Source organism: Mixophyes fleayi, chromosome 6 (genome assembly GCF_038048845.1).
Source record: "Mixophyes fleayi isolate aMixFle1 chromosome 6, aMixFle1.hap1, whole genome shotgun sequence".
NCBI classification, from domain to species: Eukaryota; Metazoa; Chordata; class Amphibia; order Anura; family Limnodynastidae; genus Mixophyes; species Mixophyes fleayi.
Window position 1 is genome coordinate 150,572,275 of NC_134407.1, and position 24,056 is coordinate 150,596,330.

Sequence of the window (24,056 nt, forward strand, 5' to 3'; positions counted from 1 at the left end):
CCCAAAAGAAATTTATGTGACAGCCCGGAACGGTGCACCCCTCCCCGCACACAGAATCTGATGTCGTTAGGCCCAACAGTCGCAGTGCGGATCACCCATGGACCAGTCACAAGAAGAAGACAAGAGTAGAAAGAAGGCAGTAGAGAGACAAGTGAAGGGGAGAAAAAGCAGGATGAAGGGCGTAGTATGAAAGAGGGAAGACAGATAAAGGAGAGGAAAAAGCAGGATGAAGGAGGGGAGTCGGATAAAGGAGAGAAAAAGCAGCTTGAAGGGTGCAGTATGAAAGAGAGAGAGAAAAAGTAGGACATGGGCAAAGTATGATAGGGGGAGACAGATAAAGGATGGCCCTTTGCAGAAATAAAGTTCCCCATCTCTGTTTTATGGAAACCCTACAGCCCTCATCAAAATTAATGGCTCTCCATCCGATACATTCTCCATTTATAATGGCGTGAGCGAAGGCTCCCCGCTATCCCACTTGATATTTGTTCTCTGCATGGAGGCCCTGGCTTGGTCTATCAGGAATAATCCTGATGTGTCTGGGGTGCAGGTGGGTGGAGAAGGAGCACATCCCATTCAGTTGTACTTGTTGAATATCCCGTTCCAAAAACATGGCCATTAATATGGAATTTTTCCCCCATTTGCTGTTATTACAACTTCCACTCTTTTGCAAAAGATTTCATGTAGATTTTGGAATGTTACTGCGGGAAGTTACATCCATTCTGTAACGAGCAATACCTAGCTTGGGCACAGACATAGAGCTAGCTTGCAATCAGCAATCCATCCCAAAGATATTCAATAGGTTCAGGGCCCTGTGCAAGACATTCAAGTTCTTCCACACCAAACTCCGGAATCTTATTTTTGTTGAACCTAGCTTTGTGGTCATAGTTTAGTGAAGTCCTTTTCCCGGCACAAACTTGGAAGCACACTATTGTTTAGAATGTAATTTTAAACTGTAGCATTAGGATTTCCCTGCACTGAACTGAAAGGACCCAGGACAAACCATAAAAACAGTCTCCATACCATAATTTCTCCACCACCAAACTTTACAGTTAGCAGTACACATTCATCCATCAGAATGGCAGATGGTGAAGCATGATTTAAACTAGAGAATTCCATTCCACTGCTCCAGAGTCCAATGATGTGCTGTACACCACTTCAGTCGACGTTTGGCTTTCAGCATGGTGATCTGAGGCTTGTGTGCATCGGCTCAGCCATGGCTGTCTAATCCATAAAGCTTCCGACTTACAGTTCTTGTGCTGACGTTGCTTCCATCCTAAGATCGTACCACTTTGAAAGTCACTGAGCTCTTTAGTAGGACCCAATCTATTGGTAATGTTTGACTAAGGAGATGGTTTTGCTTTATGCATGATCGTTTACACTCGTTAACAATGTTGTGTCTTAAATTGTTAAGCACACCAATTACAATCGCATTGGCCTCATCTCAGTCGGTGCAGGGTTGTCAAAGATATTCACCAACAAACTTCTTTTATATATATATATATATATATATATATATATATTATAGCTATAGATATACCTATATATAGTATAAACCCTGGGGTGCCTTGGAGATCTCACAGTGGTGCCTCTGCCAGGGCCAGTGGTAAGCAAGGCGGGGGACTACTTGCCAATTAATTTGGGTTAGGGGTGCCTTGAAAAAATTTTGGAGACCCTAAGGGTGCCTTGAACTGAAAAAGTCTGGAATCCACTGGTATATACCGATCAGCCACCACATTAAAACCACTTACAAGTGAGTGAATACTATTGATCATCACGTTACGATGGCACTTGTCAAGGGTTTGGATATATTAGACAGCAAGAGAACAGTCAGTGCTTGAAGTTAATTTGTTGGAAGCAAAAAAAATGGTCAAGCGTAAGATTCTGACCGACTTTATGTGGGATGTGCTGGCAAAACACTTCTGAGCCTTGGCGGCTCCACCTCCTTACAGGACTTAGAGGATCCGCTGCTAACGTATTGTTGGCAAATACCACAGAACACCATCAGAGGTCTTCTGGAGTCAATGCCTCGATGGGTCAGAGCTGTTTTGGTGGTGGAGGGGGACCTACACAGTATTAGACTGGTGATTTTAATGTTGTGACTGATCGGTAGATATAGAGAGAGAGAGAGAAATATAAAGTCCTTGAAATACAGCGCTCTTGTCCCAACTTTATAAATCAAAGTTTAGCAGCTTATCCTTAACAAAGAAGGGATAGGTCAAACAGAGAATGATGATTACTCATATATATCTTGTGCAAAGTAAGGCGGTACTTCCATTGGGGTAGTGTTCAGATAGATGACTTATTTCTTTATTAGTTTAGGTTTTTATGTACTGATCTTTGTTCTTTTTCCTTTTGTTTATGAAGCATTAGAATGCAGTCTTATTGGGTACATTTGGGGGGCACATATCAAAATATACAAAGGAAAAATATTGTACCAAGTGAGGCAAATAGTTTAAATACTATGAACATCTACATGCAGTACAAAAGTGGAAATTGCTCAATCAGTTTATAGGTTTACATGCAGTGTTCATGTATGCGTTGTCTTATATGGGTAATTCTGATCACTTCCTTGAAAGGATAAGACTGCTAGTTTGCTAACCTCTTGGTAGTGCAAGATTAAGTTGGTTGCTGTCTTTGTAAACTAAATGGAATAAATTATTTTTTTAACATTATTTCACATTTCATGAACCTGTACTGTTTTTTTTGTTTTTTGAAGGTCTTTTATGGGTAAAAGAATTTTAGATGCAGGAGGTAAGTTTGTATTGCATGAATGCATGAGTGTATTACATGTCTCTGCTATGAGCTAGAGATTAAACAATTTTGTAGAGATAATGAAAAAAAGGATCCAACCAGGGTAGAATAAATAAGTGTGAATGCTGAGTTTGATAAACAGATGCAAACGTGCACAGTGACTCAATAGTTAGCACTTCTGCCTCACAGCGCTGGGTTTATGAGTTCTCCTTGTGTTAGCATTGGTTTCCTCGGTGTGCTCTGGTTTCCTCCCACACTCCAAAAACTTACTGGTAGGTTAATTGGCTGCTGACAAAATTAGCCCTAATCTGTGTGTGTTTGGTCTGATGTGAATGACTAATATTCTCAGTACAGTGCTGCAGATTTGGTAACGCTATATAAATAAATTATGATTATGATTAAAAGGGCCCATGTGTGATAACTATAAAGGGAAAGTGAGGTATAAAAATTAATGTTGCTGTGTCTTATCGGATACTGATTATGCATAATGTATAAATGTCTTTCACAATTGATATGTTTTGAACAATAAATTATTTTTATAGATTATGATTTACAAGTGGCAATTACAGAAGCTTTGTGCAGAATGACATCAGAGGCTCAACGAAGAGGGCTGGCCAGCAACTGGTTTTCAATGGAATTCGTCATTGATGCATTCAAAGAAATTAAAGACTCTGATTTTGAAACCGTATGTCTGACTGCTGAATTACTATTGGGACAAAAAATAATAATAATATTTCTCTAATTAGTTTTTATTTACTATTTAATTAGGATTGTAGAAAATTCCTTAATCTGGTGAATGGCATGCTGGGTGACAAAAGAAGGTAATTGCGTCACTTAAATTAAGTGTTGGATTCGCTTTTTGAGCTTCTTCACTCCCTACTCTAAAAATACTATTCAGTGTAAATGTTTCAGGGTTTAACGCTTACAGTACGTAATGCGATAGAATTTGTAGGTTGTCCACAAATACGTATACTAGTACAATCAAAATTGGTGAAGATTTTGCAAACTAAAAGATACAAAACACCAAGTATAGGCTGAGTATGGCAATGCTGGTTAAGGAGGCTACTAAGGTGGGGAGACTGGAGGATAGTATAATGATGTGTGTAGAGGAAAAGAGGTGGTGAACAGCAGCCTTTAGGACAATCTTAGTGAATGGTTTTGGAAAGTACTTTGAGATGAGGTTGCATATGTAGTATTGGGCATAATTTTGTGTGACTTTTTAGGTTACGAATGATACTATTACAATTTTACTCTTAGTGGGAAAGGCAAATGAGGATGTTCGATTGGTAAGGTGAATTAGTCTGGCAAAAGCATTCACAATGACCTGAAGTGGGGGACACTGTTTGGAGGGATATTCCAGTAAACTGAAAGGTACTGTAATCCAGAATAGAGACAGTACATTAATTAACTTGAATTAAAATCAGAATTTAGAATTTCATAACTTCAAAGGTGTCTTGATTAGGTCAGTGTTTGGGTCTGAGGTGGCAATGAGCGGCAAGAGTCAATGTTTAACCCCAGACCTTGAGCATTTATGTGTGTTGATTATGTTGTTCACATTTGGGAATATTAGGTGTTTGCAATGAGTGAAAATTTACGAGTTCTCTTTCAATAGCTTCACTTTAAGATAAGGGTGGGATGTCCAAGCCAATTGAAAATCGGTTCTACAAGCTATTGAAAGGGTGAGAGATGATAAAAAATAACCTCCAAACCATAATCTCATTTTACTGAAACCAAATGAAAAACACACTAAGGCTAATTTTTATATTTTGTAGAAGAGCATGTACACAGTACAAATGGCATTTCTCATTCATCCATTTGAAGGACAGTGGTCCATGTGGATATACAACCCTCTCTTAGAACACTAGCACTTTAAATAAAATCATCTTCCTTGTGCTACTTCCTTTTCTATATCCCCAACTTGCAGAGACGCAGTGTTTTTTTAGAGTGCTTCTTACTGGGCTGCTTCGGCAGCTTGTATTTATGGTTTATTTGTTTGACTTTACGGATCCGGTAGTCATTTGGTGCTGACAGCTTCGCTATGATGTCTGCAGACTGGAGCGTGTTGAGGAGATGATGTTCGCTATGCCTCCATCTGACGTGGCACAGTCCTTCAGGTGGGACCTCTTCACAACCGGCGCAAGTAGTGTCCTGGGGGGCCCTGCACTGCCACTGTGCCATCGTGCATGTTAGCAGCACCAAACCATGCGCTGGAGGAAATGACTAGGTGAGTGACTCAACTCTCCTGGTCCAGTCAAAGTGGAGGTATCCTAGTTGCTGTATATCACCCAGTGACGGGGCCTATTAATGGGGTTAGGAGGCGGGGTCAACTGGGGCCTCTGAAGACCCACACTAGTCACAAGAAGCCAAAAAGAGCCGTCCTCTATAGGACAGTGGCTGATGGTGTACTGGGCCTCTGGAGAGGTGCAGCTCTAGGCAGCATCTCCTTCTTGGTGGGCTTCACTCGCTGAACACCACGAAAATGTTTCTCTTATGTAACAAAGTATTCTAGATCAGGGGTAGTTTCTCTCTGTGGGTCTGTGTGATTTTCATGCTTGTATTACTGTGTTCTTTGTCTACTATTTTACAGGATTCATTTTCTATTGTGTACTCTGCAGCTGCCTGTTTTTCCTCCTTATCTGTCAAGTCCGAAAAGGGGAGCGTCACAATAATAGTATAAATAATAATGTCTGCTACCTTATTCTGGCGATTGCATCCCCAGGGCTGGAAGTTGGCTTGTCAGAAAAGAGTTCCTGATGAAACTTAGCTGAAAGTGGTCCATGAGGCTGTAGAGGTGATGATCCCAGAGAGGCAGTTTCCAGATACAGAAACAGATGTCAAGAATGCTGAAGGGGTAATGTCACAATAATAAAGTCACTGTCCAGAGTCCCAGCCAGTTTGGCCAATACTGAGGATACTTGGAGAAAGTATAGCCTGAAGGGGTTAATATCCGGAGACCGTATGTTCAGGGCTACACAATGCAATATGTTTGTACAGATATAAGTAGTGGTGGTCAAGTTAGGACAATTTCAGGGTACAGACTGCAGCGTGACCAGTATGGTATGGACACCTTATGTGCAGCATGTGATGATGACAGCTATCTCACACCTGCGGTTTGTACCACTTATCTGGCAGAAAGCAGCTTGAGCTAAATCCATTGCCTAATCTATCTCTGAGCTCTTGCAGCTCACTGCATGTACCCAGGTAGCAGACAAGTTATCCATCCCTCCACCTCTGACACTGATGCTTCATCTCCTCTCCTGATCTCTCGTCCACCCTCCTCTTTCGTGTATCTGACTGCCTCTCTGCCATCTCCTCCTGGATGTCCTCACGCTTTCTCAAAATTAACATCTCCAAAACGGAACTCATAGTCTTTCCTCCTTCCAGACTCCCCTCTCACCACAACCTCTCAATCGTTGTTAACAACACTACCATCTCATCTGTCACCCAACTCCGTTGCCTGGGTGTAACCCTTGACTCCTCTCTCTCTTGCCCCCCACGCCAATCCCTTGCTCAAGCCTGTCGCTTCCAACTGCGCAACATCGCCCGCATCCGACCCTTCCTCTCACAAGACGCCACCAAAACCATCATCCATGCACTCATCATCTCCCGCCTGGACTACTGCAACCTCCTCCTCACTGGCCTCCCTCTCTCCCATCTCGCCCCGCTCCGATCTGTACTCAGTGCAGCTGCCAGACTTATCTTTCTCTCACGTCGCTCCTCCTCTGCCTCCCCTCTCTACCAGGCCTTACACTGGCTCCCTTTCCCTTACAGAATCCTAAGGTGGATGCTCCTATTGCGTTATTGTCTAAGGCCACAAGTATTCTGAAACCAAATGCCGCAGCCTTTAATGCATTTCAGATAAGATGATCGTGACCATCCTTAAGTCTGCTTATATAACGGCTGTGGCTTCTCTTAGAACACATTCAAGAGATGTCTGAATATTTAGGGCACGTGTCTCTGAATACTGTTCTGATTGGGTCTAGAATTTCGGCTTCAGTGGTTTCAGTTCATCGAACAATTTGCTCTAGGCTTCGGAGGCATATGCAGAGTCTAAGAACTATATTTACCAAACTATGGGTTTGAAAAAGTGGAGATGTTGCCTATAGCAATTAGATTTTAGTTATCATTTATTTAGTGCATTTTACAGAATGACAGCTAGAATCTGCTTTAGGCAACATATCCACTTTTTTAAACCCGCACTTCAGTAAAGATACTTCCATGATTCCTTGCCCTTTTCGAGTGAAAATTGCTTCCTGCTAGTATATTTTCCTAAGGCTCTGGGCCTTTTGTGCCATGGGTAAAGGTAAGACTCAGGTGTTGAAAAAGCAGTCTTCTTGCCATCTTGAAGGGCAGCATAAAGGAAAACATATCTGGTGCACTAATAAATGGACAGCCAGTCCTCCAATGGTTTATCTGCATGACAGGCAGTTGGCCAACCCACCAGTCACTATTGTGATTTCCCTTCTGCTTCTCTACCAGGAACAGTGGACTACACGGTTGTATTATTATCAGAGATCCAAACTGGTTACTACTTGGAGGTTGTTCTTTTTGGGTCTGCAGTTGGACACTCGAGAGAGTATTTCTTCCAGAAGATGAGATATTTTATTATTAATACTTGTAAGGTGTCTCTTGGTCTGCAAACAGACATCTGTTCTGCATAAATGTACTTTACAAAGATGGTAACTACTTTTGAGGCCATGCAGTGTGCACTATTGCATTGAAGGGCGTTCCAGATCAATCTCTTCTTAAAATGGGACAATATCCATTTCATCTGACCACACAACAGATATCTCTGTTTCCGAAAATGTGTTTCTCACAAGTGTATACATTCTCAACAGGGGTTGTCCTTTACCCATATGGAACTGAAAAATTGTAAGGACAGACACCAGCATTTTGGGGTTGGGGAGCTGATGTTCTTTTTTTACTTTTTTGGGGTCTGTAGTCACTGGCAAAGGCCAGGCTTCTGATAAGTGTGCTAGATTTCAGGACAGTGATAAATAGTTGAGGGACAACTTCTCTTGCAGGAAAAACCCGTAAGAGTTCAGTCAGAAAATGCCACCATAATGGGGTACGTCATTCATCAGGGAGACACAAAGCGCGCACTTGCAATAAAGGAAAGCAGAAGGAGCATGCGTAGCTGGAACAATATATTCCGGCAGTTTCGGCAGTGTTCATACCAAGTGTGGAAAACTGGGAGGCTGATTTTTTCAGTAGATACGACCTGCATCCCAGAGACAGTTCTCTCAACAAGGACATCTTTAAGCAGATTGTGGACAGATGGGGTCAGCCAGATATCGACCCGATAGCATCTCAACTTATTCTCAAGGTGAAGCATTTCTGCTCACTGATCCGCAGGTGTTTATTGTAGACGGCATGAAAGTTCCATAGGATTTTCTTCTGACTTATCTGTTTCTGTTGGTGGCAGTGCTGTCCCTCTTTCTAAAAAAAAAAGCTAACAAGACAAGGGCTCTGGGTGCCATTGGTGCACCTGACTATTATGCTGCACAGAAATACTCAGGATATCAGTGAGTCAGTCATGGTGTCTTTCTATAAGGGAGGATCTGCTAACCCAAGGACCATTCTACCATCGAAGTTTAGCGTGTCTGGCTTTAACAGTGTTACAGTTGAAGACCTAATTCTTAAGAAGACAGGGTTCTCTGACAGGGTGATGGAAACCATACTCGGGGCCAAAATCCTGTTTTGGCAAATAATTGTTATAGACAGCCTATGTATCTTTGTGTGAGTACAAGAAGTTTCCAATTTTGTCTTTCCAGTTGGCCAGTCTCCCACAGTCCCTACAGGATAGCCTGAAAAATGGTTTGAAACAAAGTTCCCTTAAAATTCAGATCCCTGCATTCTCTGTCTACTGTACCCGTCTAAACGAGCAGCTGCGGGATGTCTCAATTGTCCTGTACCCCCACCCCAATTGGATGAATGAGAAAACAGGATTTTGAAACTTGTGTTAAATCTTTTTCTCTAAATCCATTGGTGGACACTGAGCGCCCACCCCTTTTTATACTCCATTCCTCTTGTCAAAAAAATTCTAAAGTTGAAGTTACGTTTTTTGGTGGTAGTGTTGTTTTTCTCGCTTATAGCTTCATTTTTTTTATATTTCTGTCTCGTGGGACTTTGTTTGAAAAGTAACTGAGTTCCCATGGCAGGTAGCCATATAGATGAAGTAGAAGCATAAACAAGTTGATTTTATTTAAAGGCACCAAGGTCCTATTGTAGCTCTATCCCCATGGTCCAGTGTTCCCAGTGTATTTAGAGAAAAGGATTTTATATAAGCATGACAATTTCTAGCACTTCAACAGGGTTGTCATGATATTATGTTGCTTTAATTCTGTCTGTCTTTCTTTTTCTGTTTTTAACTACATCTTTAATTGCTGATAACTACTGGCTATAACTCCCAGTAAGCAATATTTTTTACCTGCAAGTAATAGTGGTGCTTGGTGATCATTGTGCACGTGGATGTCTGTTTAAGTGTGAATGTCCATTTTAACCAATATATGAAATATGCCACATTTATAAATGATGAATTAACTTAAAATAGCTCTTTTTGCAGAGTTTTCACATATCCCTGTCTCTCCGCACATTTGGATAATGACAAGGTAATAGATATTTAATATGAGTTTTGTTACAGTTGTAGGTGAGTGTTGTTTAAAAATTCTCATTTAGTTATTATCATATACATTTTAAATGGAATAATCACTTGTTGCAGCTCCATGTTCCTACTGATGAAAAACTAGAAGAATTCTGGATTGATTTCAATGTTGGGACGCAAAGCATCTCCTTCTATGTTTCGACAGATAATAACAGCGAGGTAGTGTGTTTAATTCCAAGCTTGCAAACATTATCAATCTACCAATATTCCTCCTTCAACACTACCATTACTAATAGTTTGTCTGTTTGCATTTGACTTCACAGGATCATCAGTGGGAAACAGTGTGTGTGACGGAAAGTGAAGTGGATATGTACAACATAGAAGGTATGTTATTTGTGTTAAACAAGCTACCTGTGGTTTAAATTTTCAGTATATACACAAGTTGGCAATGTGCAGTATATGTTGGGTGTTAGAGGGGCAAAGAAGGTGGAGATAGTAGAGCATGCAGAGTGTGAAACGACGTACTGCAACTCGTGGAGCCATACTGCTTCAACTTTAAGTAATTCTTCCCCACCACTTTTTACCTCAGATGAAATCAGCGGGCACAGTGATGTACCTGCTAATATACCATCATTACCATTGGTGTCACTGATTTATTGTGAGAAAGGTGCTCTAGTGACCTAATCTCCAATATGCGCGTGTTCACAGACACTCGGGCATCCAGAGTAGTATATATTCCAGGGTCATCTCCTCCTCTGCCAGTCTTTTGTATGTGAGATAAGGAGCGCTAAGATGGGGATGGATAATTAATTATAGGAGTCTGAGAATGAGTTATACGGCATGGGGAGAATAAATAGCAAACGTTTGGATGGAGATTGAATTGCAGGGGAAATTGAGATTGCATTAGAGAGGTAGAGGGAGATATGAAATAAGGTGGAGATAATTAAATTACATGGTAGGAGAAATGAGTTAGAGTGAGGGGTACAGAGGTTGCTTATAGAAAATGAATTACTAGGTAGGAGAAGTGCATACTTTTAGTATATTTAGTAGAGATACTTATATTACGTGAAAATGCATAAATGTGTGTATAAAAGATATTGAGAAATACAACCTTCTCTTGTATAATGTAATACTCTCTAGAACTCAGCAGATATTTTTTTTTTAAGTGCGATGGAGAGTATCGCCAACTTTAGCTGAGATAAAGGTGAAATTCCTCATCCAGCACAATACCAGAGTAAACTGACACTTTAAAAGGAAAGGCGTTTATTGTAGAATTAGAGGAAATAGGAGTGGAAAAGCGGGATTGGATGCATATTATGGAAGATTCAAATTACACACGTTTGAGGGTGAAAACATTCAGGATCTTCTTAAACCAGTGTTTCTTAACTCCACTTCTTATGCACCTACAACAGATCATGTTTTGATGATTTTTGTCTTTGGAAACATATAGAATAATTGCTGACCCAGGTGGACAAAGTCACCTGTGCATGATAATAAAAATAAATAAATCCTGAAAACATGAGCTGTTTGGTGTGCATGAGGACTGGAGTTAAGAAACACTGACTTAAACTGACACTGCGTTATCTCAAGCATTATATGCATATCATAAGTGTACATTAAGTATTGTTGTGTGTTAACATAATAAAAGGTCAGTAGGTTGCTTGTCTGCCTAGCCAGTTGGACCCTTGAATAAGTTCATGTGATGCCCACATCTCCCGGTCTGAGTACAGAGTCTTGGCATCCAAGATGGGCCGCTGGAATCCGTGGTGAAGATGGCAGCTCTTCCTTTGTAGGCTCCACCTGCAGACTTCAATTTGCTATCTCTTCACTGATCTATATCTGTTGCTACTCTCACTTTTAAGATCTGTCCTACCAATCACTTCTCTGTGATTAACTTATTATTTCTTTCCAATCTGATTCCAATTTAATAGGCCTACTTATCACTCTGTGTCACAAATGCATTCATTGCACCCGTGACTCTGATATTACTTTTAGGGGTAAAACTAGCACTCTCTCTTGTTCTCGCCTATCACACCGCTTTCAGATCTAGCCGAATCACACCCTAAGCCGTTTTCTCACTTTCATACACAACTTAACCGCTGCTACCACATTTTGTATTATCTTAATAGGAACCTGGAACTTTTCTGCACAACTGTACATGCTGGCACATATCATGCTCTTTGTTAGTCAAAAGGTTTCCCATTCACCCACTAGCTTTTAAAGGATTTACACAGCCAAGAAAAATATCTCTTTTTAAGAGGCTTATGTGTTTGTCCTTGAATAGCAAGGACAAACGTATTAAATTTTGCAATTTAGTACAAAGATGTACAGTGCTTAAGGTATAACAATACATGATAAATGACATAAAAAGTAGATGCAAACCAGTTATGAAAATATAAGGGATAAAAATGTGACAGAAAATAGAACACTTACATATAGTCGTATAATCTGCATGCTGGGAAAGCCGCAGAATTGAAATAAGTTTCAAATAGATTGATCCCCAAAAGTCTGATACCTAGCATAGTTTGTTATGGGGTATTAAACTAAAACCTTTCTAGCTCAGGTCTCTCAATTGTGATGTTAATGAGGGGAGCTTTTCCCATACTAACGAAGTTTACTCCTCTCTTGTCCCCAACATACTTAATCAGGAAATTATGTCTACGTTTTTAACATATAGCATCTGCCTATTTGTAAGCCCTACTCCACACACCTCTGGGCTTATTTACCACAATGACATCTTTAAAATACTAAAGTCCTGGTTTTCACAAAAACCTTAATTTCCTTTCCATACTCCATGGCAGCTTTTACTGTGGATTAACTCTTTTTTCCCTGTCTATACTCAGCTGATAAGGGAAACACCTGGATGGTATATAAAGTGACTTCTCCACTCTGGTGTCATTTTCCTGTCTAAGCTGAGTAAGGAGTTTTATTGTAGTGTTTGTTGTTTTATGTGAAGTGTATTGTGGACTTACCTTTATGGGTCTGGCTTCTTCTGGGATGCTTCCTGTCTTGTTTTGATATACAGGCATTGGTCTAGTGCACAAATCGCCAGCAGTCAGGAATCCTCTTTGGATCATTTTTTGTATCCAGCACTGCTGTGTTCTCCATTTTCAGTGCTTTTAACCTGCTAAATGATGAGAAGAATGAGCTCACACTAGAGACAGGAGTCAAGCAGCGCAGATTTGACTTCACTGCTAGGCAGTATAAACGTTTAGACTGGATATACAGTAATCTGCTTGCTGTTGAATCCGCTGGTGAACAGAGCTGGAATTCTGCCATAGTTTGCTAAACTGCTGCTACAGAGAATCCTTTATTAATTGCTATTATAACATAGTTCAATAATGGATCCAGGGCCCACCCACAAATATCTGAAGGACACCACTAGGTAAGTCCTAGTAAGGGGGTATTTTTATCTGTAAAAAAGTTTATTCTATATTGTAGATAGTATTTATCTTATTTTATTAACAGTACTCGTGAAGCCTGTGCAAGAGAAGAAGAATTACAAAGCCATTATATTGTGTATGTTGCCCCTCAGGATGCTCTTTTCCAATACCATCTTATAAAAACCAGAGTTTGTCATAAGCCCCAAGTTTTAAAAGAGCTGGTGTAACAGAACAGCAGGCGACATCACTCACAGCCCCCTTCACATTAACTAAGTACAAAAGGCTTTTAAATTATTATTATATTTTGTAGTGCCGTATACAAATGCAAGTATCAAATAGATGAGGTAATATAAGTAGCACAGATGAGTGTGAGTAATGCTATGGGGACAAACGGAGTGCAGCAAAAGACATGACAGGATGAACGAGGGAGTCAGACAGTAGACAGACATGGGACAATAGGAAGAGAGGACCCTGCCCATAAGAGCTTACAATCTAGAGGGAGGGATGGTGAGAGACAGTAGGACCAACTGGGAAAAGATGGAGATTTCAGGCGAGGAAGAATTGGTGATGGATAGAATGGTTAGGTGGTAGGATAGACGAGCTTGAAAAAGTGCCTTCTGAGTGAGCGATTGAAGGTTGGGGAGACTCGAGTGCGACGGGGTAGGGAGTTGCAAAGAATAGGGGACGGCAGATCTCTTGGAGACGAGTATGGGAGGAGGTAATTAGAGGTGAATTGAAGAGGAGGTCAGAGGCAGAGCGGAGTGGTCAGGTAGGTTTGTACCTCGAGACAAGGTCAGAGATGTAAAGGGGAGAAGTGTTGGTAAGGGCTTTGTAAGTGAAGGTAAGGAGCTTGAACTGAAGTCGGAAACTGATAGGGAGCCAGTGAAGCGATTTAGGCAGAGGAGAAACAGAAGAGGTACGTGGGAGAGGAAGATGAGCCTAGCCGCATCATTCTGTATTGATTGAATTTCAAAAAGGTGAGCGTCAGGAAGCCCAGTGAGAAGGAGGTTGCAATAGTCGAGGGGTAAAGCTGAGGGCTGAGTCAAGAGTTGATCCAAGGCAGTGAGCTTGGGTGACAGGAGAAAGAGTGATGATGTCAGCAAAGAAGGATATATTGGGAGGGATGGCAGCATTGAGAATAGAGGAGAGAAGAGCATTGTTGAAGGCTGAGAGGAAGATACCAGTGGAGAGAGACAGGTTGGAGAGGTGAGCAAAGTGACAACAGGCATTGGAAGAGAGGGAGTGGAGAAACTTTGAGGGGACCGGATCGAGAGGGCAGGTTGTAAACAAAGAGGAGGCGAGAACAGCGTTTTAAAAACACTGAAGGTCTCTGGACCCGATGGTAAGTTATATTTTATATTGGATTATCAAGCATAAAAGAGTGCCTAAGAGACACAATTCATTCTTTTCTCTACTTTGTTTCTTCTGACTGTTTACCAGGGTATCGGAGTAGGCAAAAATGACAATAAAGTAGCGTTATTCGCCGATGATATGTTATTATTAATCTCTGATCCTGAAATATCTATACCGTTTATAATGGACACTATTGAAACATTTGGGTCCATCTCTGGCTTTAAGCCCTACTCTTTACTGGCCGTGCCTCCACTCCTGAGGTTCGTAAAACACACTGTCCAAATTTAAAGTAGTTAAAGACAAACTCAAATATTTAGGTATATATCACTGCTGAGCTGCAGAATTTATATAATTTATATAAATTTTATTATGGACATATAATCAATGCTCTGTCATCTAAATTAGAGAACTGAAATGACAGATATTTCTGTTGGGTAGAAATGCTGTTGTCAAAACTGTACTCAACCTTACCTACCCTGTGCCAATGCTTCCTGTCAAGTTGACCAAAATAGTTGTCACACATTGTATCAAACTGTTTTCTAAATTCTTTTTGAGAAACTAGACTCAGAATTGCTAAATGTAAACTATACCTCGACTGAAAACGGGGAGATATTGGCTTTCCAGACGTGGTAGCCTTTGCGCACTCTGCCTTGTTCTGCTATGCCTCAGAGTGGTTACTACAACCGGCCTTTTTTGTTAACCTGGATTTGGAAGGCGAGCTTTTTGCACCCTACTAGGTAGCTGCCCTGCTTCACATGTCCCCTCATCTTTCCCCCCCTCCTGTGGCGAATAATGTTCTGTTTCTTGACACATATCACGCATGGTGCACAATTAATAAAAAGTTGAAACGGGTTCCTGGTATCACTATCTATAATGCCATATGGGGTAACCCCACATTTGGACCTGAAGTGTCCAGTAAGTTTCCAATAAGAGTGAAAATGCAAGGGGATCTCCCCTATTAGAAATGTGTTTGACCCTGGGGAGTGTCTTTATTCTTTTCAGCAACTCTCCCAAAAGCATTCACTGGATAACAAACAATTCTACATGTAGGTTTGCCATTTCTTATGACTATTACACTTAATAAAATTAATTGGCCGGAAGTGGACAATTTAGATAATTTGCTACATTTCCTGAAGACAAACAAGTGTAGAATCCGATATTTATATCAAGATCTCTTACATTGTGATAATATTAGACTCTGGAATCACACACACAAGATCCCATCCATAACTAACTTTGATACCCTGCTGAAATTCAATGACATAACTCTAAAGTGTTTAACCTCAGTGAAATTACAAGAGGTACATATCAAAGTAACCCACCCAGCCTATATATCACAAGCACAGAGAAATCGCTCTGTATCTGAGAAAAAAGATTCTTGTCTGAAGTGGCGACGACGCCTGGCTACCTTTTATCATAACTTTTTGCATTGCTGGAAAATAGCCTATTTTATGGAATAAAATCCTAGCTTTTTCTGTACTCTGTTATCGAAACTACTCTACAGTCATGGCCAAAAGTTTTGTGAATGACACTAATATTTTTTTTCACAAAGTCTGCTGCCTCAGTTTTTATGATGGCAATTTGCATGTGCTTCAAAATGTCATGAAGAGTGATCAGATGAATTGCAGTTAATTTGACAATGAACTTTATCCCAAAAACAACATTTACACTGCATTTCAGCCCTGCCACAAAAGGACAAGCTGACATCAGCTCAGTGATTCTCTCGTTAACAAAGGTGAGAATGTTGACGAGCACAAGGCTGGAGATCACTCTGTCATGCTGATTGAGTTGGAATAACAGGCTGGAAGCTTTAAAGGAATGGTGGTGCTTGAAATCATTGTTCTTCCTCTGTTAACCATGGTTATCTGCAAGAAAAACACGTGCAGTCATCATAGCTTTGCTCAAAAAGTGCTTTACAAGCAAGGTTATTGCTGCTAGTAAGATTGCACCTAAATCAACCATTTTTCAGATCATCAAGAACTTCAAGGAGAGAGGTTCAATAGTTGTAAAGAAGGCTTTAGGGCACCCAAGAATGTCCAGCAAGTGCCAGTTCCATCTCCAAAAGTTGATTCAGCTGCGGGATCGGGGCACCAACAGTGCAGAGCTTGCTCAGGAATGGCAGGAGGCAGGTGTGAGTGCATCTGCATGCACGTTGAGGCGAAGACTTTTGGAGGATGGCCTGGTGTCAGGAAGGCCAGCAAAAAAGTCACTTCTCTCCAGGAAAAACATCAGAGACAGACTGATTTTCTGCAAAAGGTACAGGTATTGGACTGTTCAGGACTGGGGTAAAGTCATTTTCTCTGATGAATCCCCTTTCAGACCATTTAGGGCATCTGGAAAATTTTTTGTCCGGAGAAGGAAAGCCGAGCGCTACCATCAGTCCTGTGTCATGCCAACAGTAAAGCATCCTGAGACCATTTATGTGTGGGATTGCTTCTCAGCCAAGGGAGTGGACTCACTCACAATTTTGCCTAAGAACACAGCCACGAATAAAGAATGGTACCAAAAAAACATCCTCCAAGAGCAACATCTTCCAACCATCCAAGAACAGTTTGGTGATGATCAGTGTCTTTTCCAGCATGAGGGAGCACCTTGCCATAAGGCAAAAGTGATAACTAAGTGGCTCTTGGATCAAAACATTGAAATTTTTGGGCAATGGCAAGGAAACTCCTCAGACCTTAGTCTCATTGAGAACTTGTCAATCCTCAAAAGTCGGGTGGTCAAACAAAAACCCACAAATTCTGACAAACTCCATCCATTGATTAGGCAAGAATGGACGACTATTAGTCAGTATGTGGCCCAGATGTTGATTGACAGCATGCCAGAGCAATGTCATGGTAATACTGGAATCGGTCTCGTATTAAAGTAATTTTATCGTTTTCAAATAAGCATTGCATAGGCAATTGTATTGTGTTTCTAACGCACAAAGTAATTTATTTTAGTAGATGTAAATAGTCAACAATTCAATACATTATTATATTATGATACAGTACAGTACAGCCAATACCAAAAGATAAATACATACCGCTGCTATCGCATGCGCTCGCTGCGCACCCACGGGACCCAGTGGTTAGTATATCTGTTAGAATACTGTGGTCAGTGAAGACTGAGGACTGGGTGCACAGCTATGCTCATATATAAACATTTAGTGTTACAGAGAACAATGCAAATGACATGGCATGCTTCTATAGGTCCAGACATCAGATGTGTCCAGGCTAAACAGGTCATAGGCTGATTCAACCTAAGGAATCCAAAGTTGGGGGTCGTCTCTCCAGGGGATGAGCTCCTTTCTTCCCGCCAATGCTCCAGTTACATCTTAGTAAATTAGCATTTCATAGCCAGCATCATACAAAGGTTTATTCCCTAACATCAATAACTAGAGTATGCAATATGCGATCTCTTCGGCGATGGAACCGGACAGCTGCTGATGAATAGGGTTTTAATATGATACTAGGCATGATACCTTTCCTATAACCTGAACCTTGAATATCACTGAAGTGTACATATAATCATAATATATATTAGAGATGAGCTGGCTCGGATATCTGAAATCCGAGCCCACCCGAACGTTGCCGATCCGAGACAGATCCGGGTATTCCCGCCAATTGCAAAACTGAAACCGAGGCTCTGAGTCATAATCCCGCTGTCGGATCTCACGATACTCGTATTCTATAAATTCTCCGCTAGCCGCCACCATCTTCACTTGGGCATTGATCAGGGTAGAGGGAGGTTGTGTTAGGTGGTCCTCTGTCCTGCTATATCTCGTGCTGTGCTGTTCAGTTCTGTGCTGTTCAGTGCTGTGCTGTGTTCTGCTCAGTCCAGTGGTGCTATGTCCTGTGCTCTGTCCTTCTAAGGGCATTGTTATTTCCCCATTATTCCCAAGTTATAAAAAAAATTAAAAAAAGTTTTAAAAAAAAATAATTATAAAAAAAAAAATATCCAAAAACAATCCTGCAGTATAAGTCCATTGGTACTGCAATATTACAAAGTTCACTGATTCTGCAGTATAAGTCCATTGGTACTGCAATATTACAAAGTTCACAGATTCTGCAGTATAAGTCCATTGGTACTGCTATATTACAAAGTTCACTGAATCTGCAGTATAAGTCCAGTGGTACTTTAATATTACAAAGTTCACTGATTCTGCAGTATAAGTCCATTGGTACTGCTATATTACAAAGTTCACTGATTCTGCAGTATAAGTCCATTGGTACTGCTATATTACAAAGTTCACTCATTCTGCAGTATAAGTCCATTGGTACTGCTATATTACAAAGTTCACAGATTCTGCAGTATAAGTCCATTGGTACTGCTATATTACAAAGTTCACTGAATCTGCAGTATAAGTCCATTGGTACTGCTATATTACAAAGTTCACTGATTCTGCAGTATAAGTCCATTGGTACTGCTATATTACAAAGTTCACAGATTCTGCAGTATAAGTCCATTGGTACTGCTATATTACAAAGTTCACTGATTCTGCAGTATAAGTCCATTGGTACTGCTATATTACAAAGTTCACAGATTCTGCAGTATAAGTCCATTGGTACTGCTATATTACAAAGTTCACTGATTCTGCAGTATAATTCCAGTGGTACTGCTATATTACAAAGTTCACTGATTCAGCAGTATAAGTCCAGTGGTACTCTCCTGTGCCGCATATAATTTTTAAAGGCTTTGCCGAGTGTGTGTGGCTTAGGGGTACGCTCTCTTGTGCTACATATAATAGAAAACAAAAATTTGGAGGATAAAGTAGGGAAAGATCAAGACCCACTTCCTCCTAATGCTGAAGCTGCTGCCACTAGTCATGACATAGACGATGAAATGCCATCAACGTCGTCTTCCAAGCCCGATGCCCAATCTCGTAGTACAGGGCATGTAAAATCCAAAAAGCCCAAGTTCTCAAAAAGTAGCAAAAAGAGAAACTTAAAATCATCTGAGGAGAAACGTAAAGTTGGCAATATGCCATTTACGACACGTAGTGTCAAGGAGCGGCTTAGGCCCTGGCCCGTGTTCATGACTAGTGGTCCAGCTTCACCCAAGGATCTAAGCCCTCCTCCTCTCCCCCCCTACAAAAAATTTAAGAGAGTTATGCTGTCAGCAACAACTACAAAACAGCAAAGAACTCTGCCTTCTAAACAGATGACATCACAAATCCCCAAGGCGAGTCCAAGGGTGTTGGTGGTTGTGAAGCCTGACCTTCCCATCACTGTACGGGAAGAGGTGACTCCATCCAGCATTTGCAGCACACCCTCTGCATATGTTGGAAGGATCACCCACAGTGTAGATCCAGATTTGCATAATCAAGGTGTCAATGTTGTACACCGGGAGGAGGCTATTGATGTAGCTGGCGCTGTGGAGGAACTTGATGATGAGGATTGTGATGTGGTTATTGTAAATGAGGCACCAGGGGGGGAAACAGCTGATGTCCATGGGATGAAAAAGCCCATCGTCATGCCTGGTCAGAAGACCAAAAAATGCACCTCTTCGGTCTGGAGTTATTTTTATCCAAATTCGGACAACCAATGTATGGCCATATGTAGCTTATGTAAAGCTCAAATAAGCAGGGGTAAGGATCTTGCCCAGCTAGGGACATCCTCTCTTATACGTCACCTGAATAACCTTCATAGTTCAGTGGTTAGTTCAGGAACTGGGCCTAGGACCGTCATCAGTACAGGGACACCTAAATCCCTTGGTCCTGTTGGATACACACCACCAACACCCTCCTTGTCAACTTCCTCCACGATCTCCATCAGATTTAGTACTGCAGGCCATGTCACCAGCCAGACTGAGTCCTCTTCTATACGGGATTCATCCGAGGAATCCTGCAGCGGGTACGCCTACTACTGCCACTGCTGCTGTTGCTACTGTTAGTCGGTCATCTTCCCAGAGGGGTAGTCGTAAGACCGCTACGTCTTTCACAAAACAATTGACCGTCCAACAGTCGTTTGCCATGACCACAAAATACGATAGTAGTCACCCTATTGCAAAGCGTATAAATGCGGCTGTAACTGCTATATTGGTGTTAGACGTGCGCCCGGTGTCCGCCATCAGTGGAGTGGGATTTAGAGGGTTGATGGAGGTATTGTGTCCCTGGTACCAAATCCCGTCGAGATTCCACTTCACTAGGCAGGCGATACCAAAGATGTACAGAGAAGTACGAGCAAGTGTCCTCAGTGCTCTTAAAAATGCGGTTGTACCCACTGGCCACTTAACCATGGACAAGTGGTTCTGGGCAAACGAAGGACTATATGACTGTGACAGCCCACTGGGTAGATGCATCCCCTTCTGCAGCAACAGCAGCAGCTGCATCAGTAGCAGCATCTACACAACGTCTGCTCGTGCCAAGGCAGGCAACATTGTGTATTACAGGCTTTAATAAGAGGCACAACGCTGACAACCTATTAGAGAAAATGAGGGAAATTATTTCGCAGTGGCTTACCCCACTTAGACTGTCCCGGGGATTTGTGGTGTCAGACAACGCCAGTAACATTGTGCGGGCATTGCATATGTGCAATTTCCAGCACGTCCCATGTTTTGCCCACACCGTTAATTTGGTGGTGCAGCATTACCTCAAGAGTGACAGGGGTGTGCAGGAGATGCTTGTGGTGGCCCGCAAAATTGCTGGACACTTTCGGCATTCTGCCAGTGCCTACCGCAGGCTCGAGGCACATCAAAAAAGCCTGAACCTGCCCTGCCATCACCTCAAACAAGAGGTTGTGACGCGCTGGATCTCCACCCTCTATATGCTACAGAGGATGGAGGAGCAGCAAAAGGCCATTCAGGCCTACACCGACACCTACGACATAAGCAAAGGAGTGGGGATGCGCCTGAGTCAAGCGCAATGGAGACTGATTTCCGTGTTGTGCAAGGTTCTCCAGCCGTTTGAACTTGCCACACGAGAAGTCAGTTCCGACACTGCCAGCTTGAGTCAGGTGATTCCCCTGATCAGGCTGTTGCAGAAGCAGCTGGAGAAAGTGAGGTAGGAGCTGGTAAACCATTGCGATTCCACCAAGCATGTAGCTCTTGAAGATGAAGCCCTTCGTACGCTTTGCCAGGATCCGAGGGTGGTCACTATTTTAAAGTCAGAGGAATACATTCTGGCCACCATTCTCGATCCTCGGTTTAAAGCGTATGTTTTGTCTCTGTTTCCGGCGGACACAAGTCTGCAGCGGTGCAAAGACCTGCTGGTCAGGAGATTGTCCTCTGAAGAGGACCGTGACATGCCAACAGCTCCACCCTCATTTTCTTCCACATCTGTGGCTGCGAGGAAAAAGCTCAGTTTTCCTAAAAGACCCGCTGGCGGGGATGCTGATAACATCTGGTCCGGACTGAAGTACCTGCCAACCATTGCAGACATGTCTACTGTTGCTGCATTGGATGCTGTCACAATAGAAAAAATGGTGGAGGATTATTTTGCTGACACCATCCAAATAGACATGTCAGACAGTCCATATTGTTACTGGCAGGAAAAAAAGGCAGTTTGGAAGCCCCTGTACAAACTGGCTCTATTTTACCTGAGTTGTCCCCCCTCCAGTGTGTACTCGGAAAGAGTTTTTAGTGCAGCGGGGAACCTGGTCAGTGAGCGGCGAAGGAGGTTGCTTCCTCAGAACGTTGAAAAAATGATGTTCATAAAAATGAATTATCAATTCCTCAATCAAGTACAGCACTGCCCTCCAGATAGTACAGAGGGACCTGTGGTTGTGGAGTCCAGCGGGGATGAATTGATAATGTGTGAGGAGGAGGAAGTACACACTGTAGGGGGAGAGGAATCAGAGGTTGAGGATGAGGACGACATCTTGCCTCAGTAGAGCCTGTTTAGTTTGTACAGGGAGAGATGAATAGCTTTTTTGGTGTGGGGGCCCAAACAAACCAATCATTTCAGCCACAGTTGTTTGGTAGGCCCTGTCGCTGAAATGATTGGTTTGTTAAAGTGTGCATGTCCTATTTCAACAACATAAGGGTGGGTGGGAGGGCCCAAGGACAATTCCATCTTGCAACTCTTTTTTTGCCATTATGTGACCATTCAACAGTCGTTTGCCATGAGCACAAAGTAAAACAAAATTAAAAAAAATTCAACAAATTAAACCAAAAGTAAAATGCCCTGTCATAATCAAAAACAAGAGGTATTGACGTGCTTGAACTACTGTAGTGTTTATAAGTTAGAAACACTACATTTGAAAGCTTGAGCCTTTAAATGAAAAAGTCACTCTTCATTGCATGAATATTTGCAACAGGGACAGTTTTTTTGTTAACAATAGAGATGGGCGGGTCCGGTTCTCCGAGAACCGAACCCACCCGAACTTTGGGTATCCGAGTACCGAGCTGAGCAGCTCGGTACTCTCCCGCCCATTCCGAATCCAAATCGAGGCCGAACGTCATTGTGACGTCGTCGGATCTCGGGGCTCGGTTCTCGCGATACTTCAACTTTATAAATACACGCCTCCACAGCAATCCATCGCCATTTCACAGAGGGAGAGAGCAGGGTGTAGTCATAGGCTAATTAGAGCAGGGACAGAGAATACAATATTGTTCTTGCAATTGCTCTAACCAAAATCGCTAGTGCAGAGAGGAGGATAGAGGTTTATTATTTTTTCTTCATATTTGGCACTCCCCAGCGCTTTTGGGGTGTCCCCCATAATTGTGCATAAATATTTCTGGCTGTCAAAAGTCATATCTGTCAGCAGTATCTACTAAATAATTTTTAGCACTCCTCAGTGCTTTTGGGGTGTCCTCCCTAATTGTGCATTAATATTTCTGGCTGTCAAAAGTCATATCTGTCAGCAGTATCTACTAAATAATTTTTAGCACTCCTCAGTGCTTTTGGGGTGTCCTCCCTAATTGTGCATTAATATTTCTGGCTGTCAAAAGTCATATCTGTCAGCAGTATCTACTAAATAATTTTTAGCACTCCTCAGTGCTTTTGGGGTGTCCTCCCTAATTGTGAATTAATATTTCTGGCTGTCAAAAGTCATATCTGTCAGCAGTATCTACTAAATAATTTTTAGCACTCCTCAGTGCTTTTGGGGTGTCCTCCCTAATTGTGCATTAATATTTCTGGCTGTCAAAAGTCATATCTGTCAGCAGTATCTACTAAATAATTTTTAGCACTCCTCAGTGCTTTTGGGGTGTCCTCCCTAATTGTGCATTAATATTTCTGGCTGTCAAAAGTCATATCTGTCAGCAGTATCTACTAAATAATTTTTAGCACTCCTCAGTGCTTTTGGGGTGTCCTCCCTAATTGTGCATTAATATTTCTGGCTGTCAAAAGTCATATCTGTCAGCAGTATCTACTAAATAATTTTTAGCACTCCTCAGTGCTTTTGGGGTGTCCTCCCTAATTGTGCATTAATATTTCTGGCTGTCAAAAGTCATATCTGTCAGCAGTATCTACTAAATAATTTTTAGCACTCCTCAGTGCTTTTGGGGTGTCCTCCCTAATTGTGCATTAATATTTCTGGCTGTCAAAAGTCATAACTGTCAGCAGTATCTACTAAATAATTTTTAGCACTCCTCAGTGCTTTTGGGGTGTCCTCCCTAATTGTGCATTAATATTTCTGGCTGTCAAAAGTCATAACTGTCAGCAGTATCTACTAAATAATTTTTAGCACTCCCCAGTGGTTTGCGCTCAGAATGGATTCAAAGCAGTCCACATATGATCTGAATGAGCAACCAGGTTCTGTCACCAGTCCTGATGTTAGTGTTCCCAGTACGTCATCTGGCCAAGGCGATGTCAAACAACAAAGTGTTTTCAAATTAGTGCAAAAAACAAAAACCAAAAAAAAATTTACTGTATTGAAGCGAAAAAGAAGTGTAACTGAGCAAAAGTTAAGTGACGATAAAAAAAAAATTGCAAGCATGCCATTCTACACACGCAGTGGCAAAGAGAGAATGAGGCCTTCACCTTTGGCTATTAGTGGCAGATCCCAAAAAGTTACCCAGCCTACAATTGGTGCACAACTACT

The 24,056-nt window shown here is 41.8% G+C and overlaps 1 protein-coding gene across 1 annotated transcript in view; it reads left to right on the top strand.

The window, feature by feature from the left end:
• LOC142095362 (synaptonemal complex protein 2-like) overlaps window positions 1–24,056 on the top strand; it is a 315,417-nt gene that overhangs the window by 63,386 nt on the left and 227,975 nt on the right. The window contains exons 9-14 of the mRNA XM_075178313.1: window positions 2,717–2,751; window positions 3,294–3,436; window positions 3,520–3,572; window positions 9,317–9,362; window positions 9,473–9,577; window positions 9,679–9,739. Coding sequence (XP_075034414.1) covers window positions 2,717–2,751; window positions 3,294–3,436; window positions 3,520–3,572; window positions 9,317–9,362; window positions 9,473–9,577; window positions 9,679–9,739 — 443 coding nt within the window. The remainder of the gene's footprint in view (window positions 1–2,716; window positions 2,752–3,293; window positions 3,437–3,519; window positions 3,573–9,316; window positions 9,363–9,472; window positions 9,578–9,678; window positions 9,740–24,056) is intronic.